This window comes from Dipodomys merriami, unplaced genomic scaffold (assembly GCF_024711535.1).
Source record: "Dipodomys merriami isolate MVZ:Mamm:240054 unplaced genomic scaffold, mDipMer1.0.p SCAF_35, whole genome shotgun sequence".
Taxonomy (NCBI): domain Eukaryota; kingdom Metazoa; phylum Chordata; class Mammalia; order Rodentia; family Heteromyidae; genus Dipodomys; species Dipodomys merriami.
The window spans coordinates 12,792,524-12,813,748 of NW_027205048.1; the positions used below are offsets into that span (position 1 = coordinate 12,792,524).

The following is a 21,225-nucleotide window of genomic DNA, read 5'->3' on the forward strand; positions in this document are numbered from 1 at the left end:
AGGAAGGAAGTGGCAAGCTGAATACTCCCATTTTTAAATGAACTTTATAAAGGTATACTTTGCATGCCATGAAATTCACTTATTTTAAGCAGGCAGTTAGTTGAATTTACCAGGTCATACACCTGGCATCAATCATATTTCAATTTTAGATATTTCTATCACCCCATAAACATCTATTATGCCACTTTACAGTTAATTCTCAAGCAACTACTGGCATTCTTTATGTCTCAGCAGACTTGTCTTTTTTATTTTCACTTTAAAGTGATGCCTTTGTTCCTTGCCTTTTGGCAAGAGTGAGTGAGTAGGTTAATTCATTGCCCCTGTCATCTTGAGAGGGATTTCTAGACCCATGCTCATGAAACCTGCCCTCCTCCCATGAAGCAGAAGTACCAACCTAAGCTTGTAAGGGTGATAATGCCTGAGGTCATGAGCCCTGGGTTTCCCCACACACCTGGCTGCAGAGCCTCTTAACTTTCTGTAGGCTGACTCCACCAGATTATGGCAGAAGGGTGTTGACTGTGGTTTCCCTTATCTTTAAGCAGCAACTTCCTGCATTAGCCTTGCATGAAGATGGCGCCAGGCAAGCCAGACATGATTCTGTTGGTCCCACCACCACCAGACCAGGCAGGAGACTGGGGGTGGGCATCCTTCCTGTTCTTGGAATGCTCCTTCCCACATAGCGGTCTTCAAAGTCTGCACGTAAACAAAAAAGGAGAGAAGACACTCCCTCTTGCCCCATCTGATCCAGATTGTAGATTGTCTTGTTAGTTTTTCTTCTGTGATAGGAAGGGATGGAAAAGACTTGGGGAAAAGTGGGATTAACAATGCAGGATCCACTCTGGTCTTCTTTCCCTATGCCTCGCTGACTACCCCATGTATCTCTGTCTTGGGTTGCTACAAGTGGGTAAAGGAACTGGTCATCTCTGGGTGATGAATCCTATGTGGCTTGCCAGATAGATGGCTTAGCGGGTGGAACACGGACGCTGAGGCTAAAAGAGAAAGAGCTGAAGAATACATTGGGTATGTAGGCAGACTTGGAGTGTTTCCCCTCTTATTCACACACAGAAAAAAATCTAAGATGGGGTAGGTTAACTATTGCGTGCTTGCTTTGCATTTGGACACACTTCAATACCATGTAAAGGAGAACATTTTTCTTTTCTTTTTTCTTTTTCTTTTTCTTTTTTTTGTAGGTTGTGGGGCCTGAACTCTGGGCCTGGGCGCTGTCCCTCAGCTCTTCAGCTCAAAGCAAACACTCTACCACTTGAGCCACAGCGCCACTTCTGGCTTTTTCTGCTTATGTGGTGCTGAGGACTCAAACCCAGGGCCTCATGCATGCAAGGCAAGCACTCTACCACTGAGCCACCTTCCCAGCCCCAGGAGAACATTTTTCTTTTGGTATTTGAACATTGATGCATACGTGTATATGTACACACATTTATTCACTTGAATTGTGCCCTGAGCTCAACCATGTGCGCTCGATATTAGAGACATAGACATAAAGAAGACTGGGACCTTCCCTCCAGAAGATCTCACAATGTGGGATGAGATTTGCAGACTTAAAGAACTCATTACAAAACCTATTACAAGTACACAAAGCGGGTACACTGGCAAACCTGAACCAAGTGCTCAGAGAAACCTCTCAGGTGGCAATGCTAGGGATATTCAAAGGTAAAGTACACGAAAACTTGACCTTTGTTTCCTGTGAAATTTTGCCATGAGTGGACTCCACATGATATCTTGGTCTTATAGAAGTAGAAGACAGAGGTGCACAAACACAAGGTGAAGAGGGGTGGTCTTTGTTGGGAGAATCTCTTCTAGACTGTTGAAGAACTTGCATTGGTCTTTTGTCTGCCTGTCTCATCTCACTTTGTGAAATGTGTTTTGTCTTTTTTTTGATATATTGGTTTTAGTAGATTTTCGTCACAACATGTAATCCTAGACCATAACACCATTCTAGACCTCTATCCAGACACTGTGCTTGCCTGTGCTCAAAACTCCACACTACTAATGTGGTCATGTGACTGCAATTCTTAACAGGACCAGCTCAGAGCCCTGGGGTGTGGGACTGTTGGCCAGGAGAGTAATTCACACAAATGAGACGTGGAGGAGGAAGAAGAGAAAGAACCCAGGACGTTACATTTGCAAAGCACGGCTATCACCTTTCCCTCCTCCTGTCCAAGGAAGATATTGTTCTGAGTTCAAGTTCTCTACTTGGTTGCTATAGGTCTGTGAGAGCTTTAACAAGATGAAGAGAAAAGAGGTTAAGACACAACAGAGGAGAAATGATGGGGAATACTGTGTCCGAATCAGCTTATAAGGAGAAAAACTTTTCAAAAGAGAGTAAGTTCCCCCAGCTCCTATGTAAGGAAGAATTGCAAATTCAAACAGTGTTGTTACATGTACAGTGCCTGTGTTTCCAGATGGTCTCATCAGAATTCGTAGAAGATTCTGGATGGTGAAGACTGGAGAGAAGAACCTAGAGAAGCTGCTACTGCCTGGGTAACCCTGGTGAAGGGCAGGTCAGCACCCATGAGCCTGCACAGAAGCCACGCCCCATGCTTCCCAGTAGGGAGGCATGTGTCAGGGCCGGGGTGCCAGAGCTAACTCTTGCTCAGTCTCCCTCAGTAGGTCTGATCCTAGCCTTTTGCAGACAAAGAAACCAGTATACTAAGTAGAAGTTCCAGTGGTTTGCCCAAGGTCACAGAATTTTAAATTGGAGAAAGTAAAACAAAACAGATCCTTACCAAGCTCGATATAATCTGAGGTTTGCTTCCCCAGGAAATGGTGTGGTGACTGAATGAAGCAAATTGGTCTGATAAGAAGATTTAAATGGAATAGAAGGAGGAGATTCCTGCAAGGATAGGCAAAGGTTTAGTAGTCCCCACCACCCTCACCCTTAAATGACAGGCTTAGCCTGAAACAAAGAGCACCAATAAAATTAATCATAGTAATAGCTGGAATTTATTAAATATTTACTACAAGCAGGCACCAGTTTATGAGCTATAGAGGCATGAACTCATTAAAATGTCTACTCATAAAACAAGATGAACAAAAGTTCTGAGAAGACACATCTGCTATAAAACAAACTAGTGCTACCTTTCATTATTCATCACAGTCATCACAGACAGGTGCCATAAGAAATATTGGAGCCTAGTACAGGAGAGAGCACAGAGGTTCTGTGTTGATGCTTTCTGTCGGGGAATGTGGGGCAGGGAAGAGGCTGGTGTTCTAGGGGTGACTTGTCCACCAGTGGAAAGATCGGTAATCTGTAATCTCTTCCAACAAGACCTTGGTGGCAATCAGTAGTAACTGAACACCAGCCCTAAAGGCTGGTATCAGCCCGTGGTCTACCTATTCTTTTTCAGGAAACTTCACCTGCTACCACCATCATTCTTGGAGTAGAATCTTCTACATGTTTCACACAATTCAGGGTAACCCTCCCCCTCCCTCCTTATTCATCTCTTTCAGAGTTATCCCTTTCCAGCGTTTGCAGATTCCCGTGTGAAACCCTTTTCTACACATGGAGGTGAATCACTCTGAAGGCCATGAGTTTATCACTGATCATAAACAGGTGACACAAAGACCTAATCTGTCTCTGAACTTCTCCCATAGACTGCCCTCCTCCCCTCAAGGAGTTCTGCTACAGAAAGAATTGTGTTTTCCCAAGAAGGCTGAACCTAATTGAGCATGCATGAAAATATCAGCTGAGTTATGATATGCAAACATGACACCATCTTATCTTAAAACCTTGACTGGTAAGGCCTTTACTAAGGATACTGGTGCTCACAAAGGTGGAAAAGAGGGAATTATGGTAGATCTTGTTGGGGATCTAGCCCCTAAGAGAGTGTATTTCTGTGAGGTCAATTGTGTGCCTTCAATGGGGTTCTGGGAAGAGCCCTGTTTGGTTAATGCCGGGAAGCTGAAAATGAACCATTGAACTCTTGCATGGAGTGGGCAGCACCTTGCCTCTTTTTCATTCAAGAGTCCATCAGTTCTTTCGGTAGCAATTACTAACATTTTTAATAGTCATAGGAAGGTAGAGCTGTGGGCGGGGAGCTCTGTCTATAGAGCAGGCCCTACTGCGGCTGCTGGGCTCATTGCCTGCTCCCCCTCTATCCCACCGTTCCCGTCACAGGCAAGGCCTTGTGCTTCTTACAGATCAGCCTCCTCTCCTCTGTCCCCAGTGAACTGTCCCTGTGGCAGCCTCCATCACCACCTTCGGTGTGGTCCCTGCAGCAGCCCCTGCCTCCAATCGCACTCATTCTTGTCTTCGCCATTTTTGCTGTCACTGTACCAACTTCCAGCACCATCTGTGGGTTGTTGAGGTGTCAGGTGCTCTTTCAACCTGTCTGACGCACTGACATTTGAGCAAGGAAGCCAACCAAGTCTGGGGCATGAAGGATCGAAGCGCAGCGTGAGTGTTGAGAAGGGAGGGGGGCTGGTGACTCGATGAGCCTGTAGGATCTCATGACCACATAGTAATCCATGCACGAGCTTCCGCCTCCTCGTGTGCGGTGTTTTGCTAATGCGCTCGGCACTGGCTGGTACTCTTCGAGTGTAGATCTTAGAGTATACAAGGCCAGACGGCCTGTAGGATCCAATGATGCTTCCTTCTGAGGGACCGAGGATAAGATGGAGGATGGGCACTGAGAGAGCCTGTCATGGGGAAAAACTTTGAGTATTAAAAAATTGAATAAGTGCTTAAAATCTTAGGCACTTGACTTCTAAAGAAAGCAACTTTTGTTTACAAAAATGAGTTTATGATATCAACAAGAAAGCCATTTATTCCTCTTTAAAGTATAATGAATTTTGGGTTGAATACACACACACATATGTTATAGCCATGTCTATACATTTATTGTCACTATAGTTTGATTCTTATGAGGGTGTTTTTGGTCACCTAGGAACAGGGCTGAATTCAGAGATGTATCAGGATTGTCACAGGAGATCACCGTGTTAAAATAAGAGGTTTAGAATTTACAGCTTTGGTGTGGGGGGTGGAGTGTAGTCATGGAGATGGGAGGGAAGGGATGATAGGGGAAAAACAAAGGAGGAGGCAACAATGCTTGATAAGAAATGTACTCATTACCTTGCTCTGTATGGTACTTTCACAATATAAAACTTATTTTAAAAAAAGTAACAGGTTTAGGAGTCCAGCATTCCATCCCTGTGACTTTGCCACTTGGTCATTGAAACAGACTCTACTCTAGCTAGTGGATGTGTCTATCTGATTTTGATGGCATATCAAAACAATGAAAATGTTAAATTTCCAGTAGCTCACATTTCATGTTCAGAAAATTATCCATTTGTTAACTTATATGACAGAAATAGAGTATTTCAAGGTCTCCCTAGAGGGTTAAAATGTTTAATACATTATTGAATAATAAAGACAGTGCTAGTCTTTAAACATTTGCCTGTGAAATGGAGTTAAGATGTGCTCCATGGGCCAGGCTGGCCTCATTTTGTAGAAGAATGTGAATGTGAGATTGGGCTGGGAGAGAGGTGTGTCAACCGTCACCAGGTTAGAGCTCCTACCAGCTGCATCTGCATCTGTGGAAACAAGATTGCATGCTTTGCTCTTCTTGTCATTATTTCCTGACCGTTGAAGCATAACCACAAACTAGTCAAACCTGACAATCATTCCTGGTACAGTGAGGTATTTAAAGTGTACAGAGGATGTAAGTCATACGGAGCATTTGCCTTCTACTTACTCTGTGGGGTTGGGACTCTCTGGGTTAAAATTTAGTCTGCACTGCTATCTAGTTGTGGGAACTTCTGTACACTATTTTGTTGTGTGTATGCCAGTACTGGGGTTTGAACTCAGGCCTCACGCTCTCATTTAGCTTTTTTGGTTAAGGCTGGCACTCCAGCACCTGAACCCGAGTTCTAGTTCCTCTACAAATTAAGCTGGATAAATCGAGTCTCACTGATCTAGATACCAGAGAGACAGTGATAAACTGGCCATCTGTCATTTTCTTAAATCCCCAGATCTACAACACAGTGTCCACCTTCTAGAGTGTGGGCAGAGTCCAGAAATGTGCATGTGGAGCACAAGCACTGTGTAAGGACACAGGGAGTGCTCAGTGAGCCTCAGTGATTCCAGGGAGTGCTCAGTGATCATCAGCCACTCCAGGGAGTGCTCAGTGAGCATCATCCATCCCAGGGAGTGCTCAGTGATCATCAGTCACTCCAGGGAGTGCTCAGTGATCATCATTCATCCCAGGGAGTGCTCAGTGATCATCAGCCACTCCAGGGAGTGCTCAGTGAGCATCATCCACTCCAGGGAGTGCTCAGTGATCATCATCCATCCCAGGGAGTGCTCAGTGATCATCAGTCACTCCAGGGAGTGCTCAGTGATCATCATCCATCCCAGGGAGTGCTCAGTGATCATCATCCATCCCAGGGAGTGCTCAATGATCATCAGCCATTCCAGGGAGTGCTCAGAGATCATCAATCATTCCAGAGAGTACTCAGTGATCATCAACCATCCCAGGGAGTGCTCAGTGATCATCAGCCACTCCAGGGAGTGCTCAGTGATCATCAGCCACTCCAGGGAATGCTCAGTAATCATCAGCTACTCCAGGGAGTGCTCAGTGATCATCAGCTACTCCAGGGAGTGCTCAGTGAGCATCATCCACTCCAGGGAGTGCTCAGTGATCATCAGCCATTCTAGGCTACTTCCTTAGTAGCTCTGGGTAACATTAGGCTACCAGTGACCCACAGGACTCAATCCTACCAAACTGTCTTCCACCTAGATATAACTTCTAGAATCACTAGTCAAGTTTTACAAGTTGAACACAAACTTACTGGCACAAATGGGGATTTGGTCTGAATTAGTAAACTCTGTGTGTGTGTATGTGTGAACACTTATAAAGAGCAAGAAGTCTCATTTTCTTTAAATATCAACATAATACAACCCAACTGCATTCTATTCAGGTGAAAGGATCAATTGTTTCTGTACATGGTAAGTAACCGGAAAGCAGGAATTTCCTGATATTCTTTTTTTTTTTTTTTTTTTTTTGGGTCCGGTCGTGGGGCCTGAACTCTGGGCCTGGGCGCTGTCCCTCAGCTCTTCAGCTCAAGGCTAGCGTTCTACCACTTGAGCCATAGCGCCACTTCCGGCTTTTTTCATTTTGCTTATGTGGTGCTGAGGAATTGAACCCAGGGCCTCAGGCATGCAAGGCAAGCGCTCTACCACTGAGCCACCTTCCCAGCCCTTTCCTGATATTCTTATTTCTCAAGAGCAGCTTGTCCCTCCAGGGATCCTGCCCCATCTTCCGTTGACATATAACGCAATCTGCTGCTCAGAGCCACAGGCCCCAGCAGAGACAGAAGAAGAGCATAGAAGTAAGAGGGACAATGGGAGAATGCTGTCTGGGGATAAGCACAGGCCAAAGAATGCAGCAAAGACAATTTTAAAATATTTGGTGACCCTTAGACAACCCAGCGATGGCTTTTAAATGCATTTACTTTTGCCAGTTATTGAGAACAGTGTCTATGGTCAATAACAGAAAAAGGACACAGAAATATATGCAGCTATCCAGAATCACAGGTTCAAAGAACATTTAAACTGGCAGTTTCTTGTGATATAATGAGAACTTTGGAAAGCATATACAGCCACGCCACCATACATAGGGTGTGAACCCAATACTAGTGCCTAGATAATTAACAAGAAAAGGGGTGTATGCCCAGGAAATCAGCTTTAAAGGATGTACACTAATAATGTCTAAATTGTGAGCACTGGTTGTATATTTGCTTCTGTGAATGTTCCTGTGGTTTACATGATTTTATTAGTGAATGTGTATTATTTTAATCGTGTTATTATATAAAAGCTTTAAAATATATTGGCTTTTGATGGAACTCAATTCCCATTTTTTTTTGTTCTAGTCCTGGGGTTTGAACTCAGGACCTGGCCACTGTCCCTGAGCTTTTTTATTCAAGGTTATGACTCATCACTTGAGCCACAGCTCCACTTCTGGCTTTTTGGTGGTTGGTTGGAGATATGAGTCTCACGGACTTATCTGCCCAGACTGGCTTTGAATCACAACCCTGAGATCTCACCCGCTTGAGTCCAGTGCCCAGTCACAGTCACATTGTTTCTTTAAACCTGTGTCCCCTTACAACATTTAATCACGCTGATGAGAGAGAAAAAGACAAAATTTTGTCCCAGGAGGATCTCAGGTGACATTTACTTGGGCCATGTGCTGTCTTGGGTGGGTCTGAAATCCTTGTTCTACAGAAGAAACAGCAGGTTAAGTGAGGTAAAGCATGTGCCAGCAGTGTGCATGAAGTCACTGAGAGGAGACTAGAGCTCAGGTTTGTTATTGTGAGAGTACATATGTTAGCACTCTTCACAACTTATAGACGTAATTCATATCCTCTCCAACATCTCCTACTACTGCAAAGGAGAACATGGGAGATGTTTCAGCACTTCGTTGCAATGAATACTTGATGGTCAATATTACAGAAAGCACTAGGACTTGCCCCCACTGGTCCCTGGAGGCCCCTCTGGCATTGTTTCTTCCCCTCCTCTCCTTCTTGTCCTCTTTCTTTCAGTACTAGAGATGGAACTGTGAGACATTCTTGCTAATCAAATGTTCTGGCTCTTGAGCCTATCCCTAAGTTGTTTTCATTTTAGTCTGTTTTTCAGATAAGGTCTCATGCTTTTGCCCAGGACTGGCCTCCAATCAAGGTCCTTCTACTCTACCTCCTGATTAGCTGGGACTACAGGCATGTATCACCATGCCAATGTGACTGCATTTTTTCCATGTCTTACACCCTTTCTTGATTGATTATCCTGCAGTGATACAGTGGCATCCTGGGCCCTCACCCAACTTGGCCTGGGGTTCTATTGCAGTGTTGGCACCATTACAATGTCTGGGCTAAATCTACTTGATTGCTCTCCAGCTCTTTCAAGAGTCACTCAAAGACTCATTTACAGACCTCATCCAGATGTCCTTGCTCAGACTTTAACTGTTCACAGAAGCCTCCCCTGCTCCAAAGTACTTCCCATCAATAACAGGCTGTGCATTCCATTTGTGTTACTGTCTTGCTCACTTGAATACAGAGCTGCCTCGGGACAGGGGTAGTGTCTATTTTTAACTGATACATCCCTAGTGGCAAAAACAAGGTTGGTATGTGGTATTGGTTGAAGGGGAAGAAGGAGGGAGGAAAAGAAAGAAGGAGGTTATGGGTGGTGGGGGAAGATTTCTTCCCTCATTACCACAGCAGGAAGCAGTCACAGAGCTCTGCTCACTTTCTCAGAGCCATTACCAGGAAACTGCTGAGCCTTCAAGATGGCGACGTGTGTCCTTCCTGCCCTTCCCTAAACCTGTGTTTATCTAGAGTGATTAAGTTCTAGAAACAAGGCCTGTCTTATGAAGGTGCACATAGTAAAATGTGCTATTGATGGACAGATGTTGTCAGCTGAGAGCTTGAGTTCCTTGGGGGCTCTGCATCCCTTCCACAGCAGCCTGGATGAACCCAGGTCTTAACCAAAGCCTCAGGCCATCAGCCAAAGCACGAGAGATGAAGTGTGCAACTTAGAGGCCCTTTTGTTTTGCTTCAATATTTTCAAAATCTATTATTCATAGTTGGATAATCCAAGACTCAGAGCAGTTTGTTATATGTAGAATTCAATTTTTCAGTGTTTGTTGTTAAAAAAAAAAAGCAAACAAATATCTTCTATACATTACACTGCAAATAGTTTTATATCATCTCAGGAGGGCAGATTGTTGTTCATAACAGAACACTAGGTTTCATTTATCTTGCTGGTTTTCTCTTGTGTGTTCTGCAGACATGCTCTTTAATTATTTACAATGACCCTGTGAGACCTACATCACTGTTCCAGTGTGAGAGAGCCAAAGTGCTGAGAGCTAAAATGGAACAGCAAAAGAATCTACTTTCAGAGATCTGGCTGCTGTTACAGCATTTCCCCATTTCACCAGCATGATGGTATCTGTGTGTGAGTTTCGGCTCTTTCATTATATGGTCAGATGATACAGTGAAGCAATAATCTAGGGCCTTTCTTCCTCTTCATCTTGACTTTTACTATCTCTGGAAAGTACTAAAATGTATAAACATCATAGTATGGATTCAATGTGTTCAAAGATACAGAACAAGAAATACAGGGAAGTAATCTTATTTGGTTCTTAAAAAATGTCAAGGGGACAGGATGGAAACAAGAGGGTTATACTATCAGGGCTCTAATGCCCACAGACATGAGAACACAGAGATCATGTGGGGACTGTGGGTTCCAAAAGACTTTATGTCCCTCTGATCACCTGAGACCATGAGAGACAGTGTCTTTGCTAGTGTTTCCCATGAGGGTGAGGAGAAGAGCGGCAAAGAGGGGGTGGGGATAGGACATGAGACGCTGATCTAGAACTCTACTAATTGGGACCACACAGGGATACCAACACCTCAGCAAGCACCAGTGTGGAGGGATGATTGTGTCTGAGGACAGGACAAGACTGAGCAGGTGCATCATGAATGGCAGTGTGAAATGGAATCAGCATCTAGGAAACAGGGATTCCTCTACCAAGGATCAAGACCTGCTGAATGCTTCCAGGTACTTAAGGGAGAAAGAGAAAATCCTGGACATAAGAAGAAAAACCCTGGCACAGAGGAGCTTCCTTACAGACCCTGTCAGACAAATGAGGCCTCCAAGGAGAGGCTGAGGTAAGGAAAAGAAATATAGATTCACCTTTGGTCTGTGAAGTATGTTAGCTAGAGTCATGCCTATCTGTGTGGTATCCTCTTCTCCCTTGTTTATTGTTTCTCCTGCATTGGCTAAGATGGACGGAATTTATTCTGTGGCCATCTGAAAAGCTTTTAGAGTATATAGGGTGATATTGGTCAAGATGCCTTGTATTCATAAACTGCTTTGTTGGATGGTAACTAGTTTGTACAACTACATAAAGATAATGAAAATATATTTAAAAATAAAACAAAAAGCTCTACATTCTGGTATCTGTTGAGAAATAGTCATCTTCATTTGTATAATATGAAAATCTTACATTTTCCTAATTTTATCCTGGTAGCATCCCGCCCTCTAAAATAAATGACACAGATAGTGTTATCTCTCTTTCAGATGAGGAAACTAAGGTGCTGTGAAGCTGAGCTCATTTTCTCCAATCACGATGTAGGGAGCAAGACCTGAACCCTTTAAACCCAAGTTCCAGGGTCAGCCATATTAAATATTTTGCCATTATGACTAGATATGTAACTGGTGGCGAATGGTTGCAATTCCCCACAGAACAGAAAGCCATGCCTGCTGATCAACCTTTGGGCTCCGCTCCCCTTGTAAAGTGGTCTTGACAATGAAGATGAGCATGTTCAGACTATAAAAAAAAAGTGCTTCCTAACAACTTCTTCTCTGCTTCCAGTCTGTGTGCAACAGTCTTCAGAAAGAATTCTCTAAGATTGTGGGATAATTTGTTACTATTTGCACACTATTTGATCTAGGTAGAGGGAAACTACCTGATCACAAAATGAACATTTGATGAACATCAGCTATCCATCTGTACTGAGCAGTTCCATTCAGCATTCATGTACATTTCATCCTAGTAAACAGGCAACATGTAAGTTCTATTGGAAGCAAGACGATAAACAATCTAAAGGGAAATCCTACCCTCAAAATGCATGCAAGCTGACAGGAAGTCAGGCAAAATGTCAGAAATGACCATTGAAGCAGGAGGTCGTGAGCATTAGAGAATAAGGTAAATATATGTGTTCCATTTCCTCCATTAGTTGGACACTAACAGGGAAATTACAAGAAAAATGGAGACGCGGGGCATGTGGGCATGGAAAGATGAGCAGACTTCCAGCTGCCTCTTCTACGGGGACAGCCATGTGCTATAGGAGAGCATGTCTTCTGATGGATCCAGGGCACCCGGAGTCCTCTCTTCTCCAAGGGGCCACAAGGCCTCATCTGCCTCACCAGGCACTAGCCCACTGTTTAACCTTTGATTTCATCTTCAAACAGGTTCACCTATTACAGGTGAAATCACTCTGTCTCCCCATGGCAAATATGCACAAAAATGTCCAAAGAAATCGGTTGTCCCCTGCTCTGGATGCCTGCCAATCCAAGCCGGGGCAGAGCATCAGGTTTCCAAGGCCACCCCCACCAGGGAGCCTAGAGAGTGTATAAAGCTGGAACTCCAAGCTGTCAAGCAGCAGGAAGGCCTCCCAACATGGGCAGCCATGCCCACCTCCTCTGGCTACTGCTCTTCCAAGCTGCTGTGCTTCCTGAAGCAGGTAGGCAGCCAGTGTCCCAGGGCTGTTTTGTGCATGCCTTGTTACAACCTGGAAAGGGAAAGTGGGGTTATCTGAATCTTCTTCACCCACTCATTGGCTTAAAATTCGATCTGGACAGAGGGATCCTTTAAACTCTCTGATGAGACATTGCTGTGATAACCAACCATGCATCATCACAATCAATTTTAGGAAAGTCGGATCAAGTATTTTCTGTAAGATTTGTTTTCAGTAAACAAAGCACTATCCAATTTATAACTCCTTTTGTAGGCTATTGGATAGAAATGGACAACAATGGAATGCCCGGCTGTAAATAATCTAATGAGGATTTTAAACTATTATTTGGCTTACGCGTTATAGTTTGGTATTCTGTACTGAGGGTGTTGAATCACAGACATGGGTTCTTTATTGCTGCTAAATGGAGCTCAAGAATGTACTGTGAATATTCTTAGCTTAAAACCTTTGGCATGCCATAAAATTATCTCGACTTGATTTATGCAGCTGTCTAATCTGAAAATATATACCTTTCTATAAAAACAACTTGGTCCTTTTCATACTCTCGGTTTTAATGAGCATCCCACATCTAGTTCTCTTAAGAAAGTTTTACTGTACTTTGGACCCAAGCTAATTTGAAACAGCTACATAATTTCATTTATGTTATTATTTTGTGGCTTTGGGTAAAAATAGTGAGATTCTCAATTAGTTATTTTTTTTCTTTTTTATCAAATAAAAAGTTTGAAAAACATTTGGCCAACAAACACCCTGAATATTATTCTTACTAACTGTAAAAGAGGCATAGCTCACTATCCACAGAATTATGGTTGAGTGTAAAGTTTATTCTCAGATTCTTTTTTTTTAATTCTGCAAGAAAATGTACAGGTACATTGATGTCCAATCTTCAAGCATAGTTAGCAAAATATACTAGGATGTTAAGGATTTAATGATTTCTTGAATCCTTCTGGGTTGTGTTTCTCACCTGCATAGTATGAGGATCACGTCTGGGAATGTGGCCTTTGGGGCCACAAGAACCGAACAAGTCAACTGGACTGGGCCCTTTCTGACTCCATGAACTTAGATACATTTTTTACCTCCATGCTTCAATAAACTCTCATGTAAAAAGAGTATAATGCATAGGATTATTAAAGGAGCTTTAATGAATTAATATTAGTAAAACACTTGGGAGAGTGCTTCAGGCATAGAAAATGTAAAGTCATTATCAAATACAACAGTAGATGCTATAAATGACTAAATGTGTCATAAAATAGGAAGTAATAAAAACATAGGTTCTTGGATTTAGAACATAACATTTTCCATTGGATCTCTACTCTCCAAGAAACCAAGCTGTTTTCCCTTTCAATATTTCAATGTAACTTTCAATAGAGCCAACTAAAAAAAAGAAAATCAACAGGAAAGGACTTTGTTTTTCTCCCAGTTCCTCCATACGATGCAAATCAATTCTCTAAACCGTACCAACCACATACGGAAACTGGCAGAGGTTTCTTTTATTGTACATTTTTTTATTGTAAAAATATTGTACAGAGGGGTTAGTTACATGAGCAAGGTAATGAGTACATTTTCCTATCGAGCATTCTGATGCATAACAATGTTTGGAAATCTCGGAGAGAATTCAGAGTTCGAATCCATCATATTTGTTTCACTGTAGAGAAAAAAAATGAGGCGGAGTTTGATGAGGCCCTGTGCAGCCTTTGAGGGCATGGCTGTAGGTATGGCAGAGCCACCATGGGCCAATCCGGGTATGGCAGAGCCACCATGGACCAATCAGGGAGTCACATTGACCTCTGCCTTCCCTTCTCCTCTCCCTCCCCCTAGACCTTGGGAAGTGAAAATGGCTTAGGACCCAAAGTGCCCACAGGATTGAAGATAGATGTTGGAGTGAGACGTAAAGAGAGAAATCCCAGTCTCAGATGAGTTTAATAACTTCTGGTAGCTGGGAGGCCCGGCTGGGAGGCCAGGCTGGACGGTGTGTGTGTGGGGGGGGGGGGGTTCTCTGATGATTTTCTGAAGTTTATAATCAAACAGCTACACAATAACGTACTGGGGACAACTGGGTGAGTCTCTCAGATCAAGGGTAAGCCTCAATCCTGGTCCCAACCCTCCTGAGTCTCACTCCTACCTCCAATGGGGCAATCAGCCTGCGTGAGGGCTGATTGAGTAGGATTCATTCATAATCCAGTTACAACACTCCATTCTCTTGTTGGTCTTATTCTGTTTCCCTTAAAATTTGCTTCTTACCAAATAGCAGAGCTGTTCACCATGCTGGGGATGCACGCCCCTGCTGTGGCCCCATGTCTTCGAACACTCAGCAGAATAAGAGACCTGCATAGACAGGCCAAGTCAGGGAATGGAGCAACAGTGAGTAAAAACACTGCATTCTTGACTAATCTCTGCCCAGAAGACCCTCCCAAAATAAAAATAAGAGGATTATGAGATTGTTTTCCCTGAGTTACTGCAAATCTCAGGATATTTGAGAGGCTCAACTGATCTTGGAAGTCACCACCATTTATAAGTCTCAGGTATCAATGGGGCTATTTTTCTTCCTGGCTCCCAGATTTCTCCTCTGTCCCTGCCACCGTTGTGACCTTTGGCCATACCTGTTCTCATATTCTCCCCCAGGATGTGTCTGCTTCCCTCCTGCAGTTTTCCAGTGTGTGTGTGTGTGTGTGCGTGCACGCATGTACGTGCGCACACACATGCATGTGTAGGGAAGTGTTCTTGAGCTTCCGGGAGTTCAGGATTAGTGACATGAGATAACCCAATAGGCTTTGTTAGGCTCCTGCTGATCGTACAAGAGGCTCAGGAACAACAGGCCCCGGTATGATCTTCCAGGAACACACCAACCCTCTGCCGGTCACATGCCACTGGAAAGGATGAGGGGCACTTGCAACCACGAGAGCTCACTCAATAGTAGAGCACTTCATCTGCACAGTGAGGCTGAGGGGCAACCCAAGAAAGAGGGATATTCATCATTCCCTGGAGTAGCATCTGTCTGGTTAACACAATCCAAATTAAGCTGTTAAATAGTCTCTACAGTCCCTTATGTGGGCTGCTATGCTGCTCCCAGGCTCTGTCTGTGGGGACCACAGGCCCCTCCTTCCCACTCTCCCACGGGCCCAGTTTGTTCTCCCTCTTCTTCACTGTGGAACCCCGGCCAGGTGGTGACTGTTGATGTCCACAGCTACCCTGCCATGCCATGTACCTCCTGTCAGAACCCAACAGGTGGCACACCACCTTGCTCTCCTGAGGGCTCTGAGGACCACCTTCTACTCACACTTGTCACACTCCGGCCCACACACCTCTCGTTCATTCACACATTCACACTCATACTCATATGGTCTTGGGTCTAATCCCCACACTCCCTTAAAAAAAAAAAAGCCAAAAGCAGACATGGGGGTGGATGTCTTTTATCTCAGCATTCAAGAGACTGAGATAGGAGGATTGTGAACTGGAGGCCAGCCTGGGCTACATAGCAAGACCTGACCAGAAAACAGAGCAAAACTCAACACAACGACACAGAAAGGCTGGAGGTCGGGTTTACTCCTGCCTGCTACCGTTCTTTATGGAAACCTTTCTTTCTTTCTCCAGAGGCAGATTCTGACTACGTAGCCATGGTGCCCCAGCCCCTTTCAATGTCTCCACTCCAGCTCCTCTCTACTAAGCAGAGACGTCCACTTGTCTGTAACTGCCAAGCCGGTGGCCTCCGTCTGAGAGTCCCTGTGGCTAGACCCATCATTCTCCTTCTCTGTGTGTGTGGCTCAGCCTTTTGCTTTTATTCCTGGCTTCCTGTCTCCCCTTCACCAGCCCATCTTCCTTCTTCCCATCTGAAGTCTGCAGACGCTCTATGCACGTTCCCCTCAATGATCTCATCTGTTTCCTAACTGAACAATTCTGTCAGATCATAGACACCATCAAGAGCATGGTCTCTAACACTGACTTCACTGACCCACAGGCTCGCCTCTCCTGGTCCTGTCATTGCTCTGAGTCCTTCCTCTCCTTCCTCTTAGCTGGCCAGTCTTAGCATTGTTAATCAACATATCTGCCACTCCCTTCCTCAGTCTTTTCCCATTGCCACCTCTTGGCTCTGTCCCCAGTGTTTTCCTTTCCTCACCCACCTCCAGCCTCTTCTACCTAGGAGTCCATTCTGCACATTCACTGGGGCTTACCTTCCTCATGGCTCATGGTGCAAAACCTGAGTATTTCACTCCTTCTGCAAAACTTCAAACCCTGATTATTTCATTCCTTTCTGCAAAAATAACCACTACCTCCATTTTTCTTATAGAATGAAGTTCTAAGACTCCTGGTCAGGCATTAGAAGCCCTTCACCACTTGTCCCTTCTGATCTAGTTTTTCCTTAGTATTTCACTTCTCATGCTTCATGTTTTCAATCCAGTAAGCCATTCACCGACTGCGGAAGCTGAGGAAATGTATTTGAAGCATACGGTGGTCCTCTCCCCCTTCTCTGGCCCATCCCCCATGGGTTGCTTTCTGGGATCCTGGGTGAGGCAGTGAGCAGGGTCCACATGAGGCTCAGTCTTGGGGTGAAACAATGACGTGGCATCATCACTCTTCCTCAATGCCTGCTGGGAAGTTCCACTGCTCCATGCTGCCCTTCACTGTTTCAGGGCCAGACTGACGTCTGTGTGGTGGCACCCCAGGACCTTGGCCCTGGGCTGGCCCATCAGCAGGCAGGACAGCAATGAGCCCTTTGTGTAGGGCAGTGGCAAGCCACAGGTCCCATTCCGGATAATTTGCACTGTAGTGTCTTGAGCAGCTTGCCTCCTTAATATGGATTCATCCTTCTCCAGCCTCTTTGTTCTTCTTCCCCACTAGTACCCATGCCCCAGACAGGACACGTTTTGCCTTCCTGCTATTCATTTTTGTGGAAGTGCATGTTCATTATTCAAAGGCGCCTCACCATGGTACATGTATATGCAGTGCTTAAATCAGATTGGTCATATGAATATACAAGCTGTATCTTACTCAAAATGCTTCAAGATCAACTGTAGATAACTAGAGACTCACAATGAAATGGAGACTGGCAAAAAGTTGGAAGAACGGGGGGCTGGGAAGGTGGCTCAGTGGTAGAGCGCTTGCCTTGCATGCCTGAGGCCCTGGGTTCAATTCCTCAGCACCACATAAGCAAAAAGAAAAAAAGCCGGAAGTGGTGCTGTGGCTCAAGTGGTAGAGCGCTAGCCTTGAGCTGAAGAGCTGAGGGACAGCGCCCAGGCCCAGAGTTCAGGCCCCACAACTGGACCTCCCCCAAAAAAGTTGGAAGAACGGGTAGAAACATATAGCTGATGAAAGGATCCCATGCAATCCCTCGCCTGCCCTCCCCTCCTCCCCCAGGCAAGAGCTGATTCCAGAACATGGCTTCCCACATTTGGTTCCACAATAGGATCTCTACTGTGAATTTAAAAAAATCAGATTCCAGTAGATCTGGAGCTGTTGGAGGCCCGCGGCGTTCAGTTCCCTGGTGAGACGCTAATGTGGCTGATGTACCTCAGTTGGCTACAGGAGAGATGTCAGAGGATCTGGAGGAAGGCTGGGGAAGGGACGCACCAGGAGAAGCCCCCCCGAAGGCACGCTTGTGGAGCAGCAGGAAGGTAAGTCCCGGTCAGACATGGCAGAAGGAAGGAGGTAGGAAGTGGGTGACATCTTGGGGTAAAGGTGTGGAAGAGAAAGCTCTGTCTTGTAAAATCACTGTCCCCATGGTCTTTACCAACCTATGGGGGACAGCCCTCCTCCAGCCTCCCTGACCTCCGAGTCCTGCCTTAAGATAGACCAAAGCCCTGGCAGCACCGAGCAGAATTTGCCTTCGCCTCATCCGAAAGTTGTGAGCAGCCCAGGCCGGCAGGAGGCTCTTGCCTCTCTTATTCAGCACATGATTATCTCAGACGCCCTAGACAGAGGGAGGAGGATGAGAGGGAGGAACTGAGGATAGACCAGTTAGCAAATTCCTGTTAAGATAAATTTTGCTTTAGGAGATTTAAAAGCACTTTTAAAAGACTTTCTTGCATGGCAATTTCCCCTGTCTCCCAACCAGCAGACATTTGGCAATGTATGAAGACAGTTTTGATTGTCATAATGGAGGGTGTTACTAGCATCTATGGGTAGGCTAAGAGCACTACTAAATACCCTCCCCGACACAGTATTCCAGTCCTAAGTTCAACAGTGCTGTGATTGAAAAATTCTGCTTTAGAATCAAGCATGTGCGGTTGGATGTATTCATTATGATGTTGACTTATTAATTAATAACATGTTGATTATTAATTGTTTTGATAATGAAAGCAAAGTTGTCCATAGCTCCTTCCCCAAGGGCTAGCCCCATCCAGCTTTTCCCAGTAATTTCTTGGGAGTCTCATCTTCTATGGAAGTTGATCTCATTTATCCTGTTGTATCTGCAGGGGTGTATAATTTCTTGTAACTATGCTATTTTGGCTGATTTACTGAATTCTCATTGGGATCATTGCCTGTCGTTTATTCCAAGCCAAGGGTATAAAAATTGCTGAGTGGTTTTGTCTAAGAGATGACCTCAGTGCACGAATCCCATCTGGTCGCACAGTGCTTTCCATCCATCCTGGCAACCGCTTGTTGCCAGGGGCATACTTCGTCATCCCTGTTTTGCAAATAAGGACACTGAGGTTCAGAGCCAAAGTTAAGTCAAGGTCAAGCGCCTTGACCAAAGTCACACAGTAGGCCTGGGGGGGGGGCATCCCCAGCACGACTTTCCTCTCAAGACATCGTGAACGCCCCCCCCCACGCCTTTGTTCCTTGGCCCCTGGCCCAGCCCCGAATCCCCCTTGACTCTAGGCTGACCCGACCCCTCCCGACTCTGAAGCTGGATTCTAATCTGCGGGCCAGCGAGGGCGGGTCTCTCCCGCGATCGGTCCCCGAAGCCGTCCATGCGGGTGTGCGGCCCTGCGGGTGTGCGACCGTCCATGCGTGCAACCCTGCGGGTGTGTGACTGTCTGCGCGTGTGTGACTCTGCGGGTGTGCGACCGTCCATGCGTGCAACCCTGCGGGTGTGCGACCGTCTGCGTGTGTGACTCTGCGGGTGTTCGGCCCTGCGGGTGTGCGACCGTCCATGCGTACAACCCTGCGGGTGTGTGACCGTCTGCGTGTGTGACTCTGCGGGTGTGTGGCCCTGTGGGTGTGCGACCGTCCATGCGTGCAACCCTGCAGGTGTGTGACCCTGCGGGTATGTGACCGTCTGCGCGTGTGTGACCCTGCGCGTGTGCGACCGTCCGCGTGTGTGTGACCGTCTGAGTGTGTGTGACCGTCCGCTTGTGTGCGACCGTCCGCGTGTGTGTGACCGTTCTCACGTGTGTGGCCGTCTGCGCATGTGTGGCCATCCTCGCGTGTGTGGCCCTGCGCATGTGTGGCCGTCCACGCGTGTGCGACCGTCCGCGCGTGTGACCCTGCACATGTGCGACCGTCCGCGCGTGTGTGACCGTCCGCGCGTGTGCGGCCGTCCGCGCGTGTGACCCTGCGCATGTGCGACCGTCCGCGCGTGTGTGGCCATCCGCGCATGTGTGGCCGTCCGCGTGCGCACGAGGTGGATGCGCGTCCGCAGGCTCCTCCCGCACATCATTCGCGCCCTTCCCGACCCGCCACCGCTGCGAACAGGTCGGCAGGTGCTCAGGTCGGCAGGTGCTCGGGCGAGTGCGAGGCTTCTTGCTCGGCCGGTGGGCAGGTGTGCCACCCCCAGTGGGACCAGCGAGACGCGAGGTGATGAGCGGGCAGCTGCGCTGCGGCCGCGCCTCGCTGCCCCAGCCCGGGGCCGGGTCGGTTCGAGGCCGGCCCGGGCCGGTTCCTTCTGGACGGCGTGGACTGTGCCAGCAGCGAGGGCGCTCTGAGACAGTGTGCGCATGGGGGCTGGCACGTGCATGCCTGCGGCCCCGGCCAAGACCCAGGGCGTCATGGGCGCAGGGGTGGCTCTCAGGTCACGGCTGAGGTCATGGGACAGTGTGCGCATGCGGGCATGTGCATGACTGCGGCCCCGGCCAAGACGCAGGGCGTCCTCGGCGCAGGGGAGGCCCCCAGGTCAGGGCTGAGGTCATGCGCCGCCCCCCTTCCCCGGCCAAGCACATCCGCGCAGCCTGCGTGATCGCACGCCAGGCCTGCCTGCTGTGAGGCCAGGGCCGCCTCCGGCTTGGCCCATTGGCCGGTTGGAGGACCTGGGTTGGGGCTCAGAAATGTGGGGCCAAAGTCGTGACATGGATTTGACAGAGAGAGAAACAGCGGGACCAGACTGTCTGACACGTCTCCTGGAGAGGAGAGGCGACCCCAGTCCCTAGTGAGGCGAAGCGTTCAGGGCGCCCGTGGGGTGATGATGTAAAGCATTTGGGTTTGCAGTCTAGGGAAGGTGGGCAAAGGACCAGGTTAGCACAGTCCTAGCTCGTCCTGCTGACTGATTTCAGGCCGGGAATTCTGGATCACAAGTCCTTGGCAAAATAGTATGCCTATGATCCCTGCACCCTGGCTCTGGATATTTGAAGCTCGATGGTGCCTTGTGGTGGGTGGGCTGTCCCGCACGTGGCAGCGTCTTTGACCTCTGCTACTGTCACATAGTACCTGTCCACCAGTTGTGACATCCTACCATGTCTCCCAACATGTCTCCTTAGGGAGCAAATGGCTGCCAACTAAGAACCACTGGTCCAGAAATATGAACAAATGTCCACCATGCTTGCGATTAATTTTCTGCATACTATCAATGCTAAAAGCAAATGCGTATGCAATGTGCAGTGTGTGCGTGTGTATGTGTGCGTGTGGCAGGGGTGTATCTAGAGCAAGGAACTTGGTCACTCATCAAATTTTCTAGTTACATTCAACCAGAAAGACCTACATAATATTAAAGTGATGAATTAGATTCTTACATCTATTGAAGTTTAATTGAGGGTATGTATGTATTTCTGTCTATCTGCCTATCTATTTGTGTTATTGTTGAATGAT

At 46.6% G+C, this 21,225-nt stretch overlaps 1 protein-coding gene and 1 long non-coding RNA gene across 2 annotated transcripts in view; both read left to right on the forward strand.

The window, feature by feature from the left end:
• Positions 1–21,225, forward strand: part of LOC138803855 (scavenger receptor cysteine-rich domain-containing protein DMBT1-like) — a 202,241-nt gene that overhangs the window by 113,801 nt on the left and 67,215 nt on the right. Inside the window, 2 exon segments of the mRNA XM_069987925.1 lie at positions 19,775–19,805; positions 20,507–20,526. Of these exon segments, the coding sequence (XP_069844026.1) occupies positions 19,775–19,805; positions 20,507–20,526 (51 nt within the window).
• On the forward strand, positions 9,790–11,155 carry LOC138803957 (uncharacterized). The gene is made up of 3 exons (XR_011365107.1): positions 9,790–9,964; positions 10,410–10,680; positions 11,093–11,155. It is a non-coding gene; the product is annotated as an uncharacterized lncRNA (long non-coding RNA).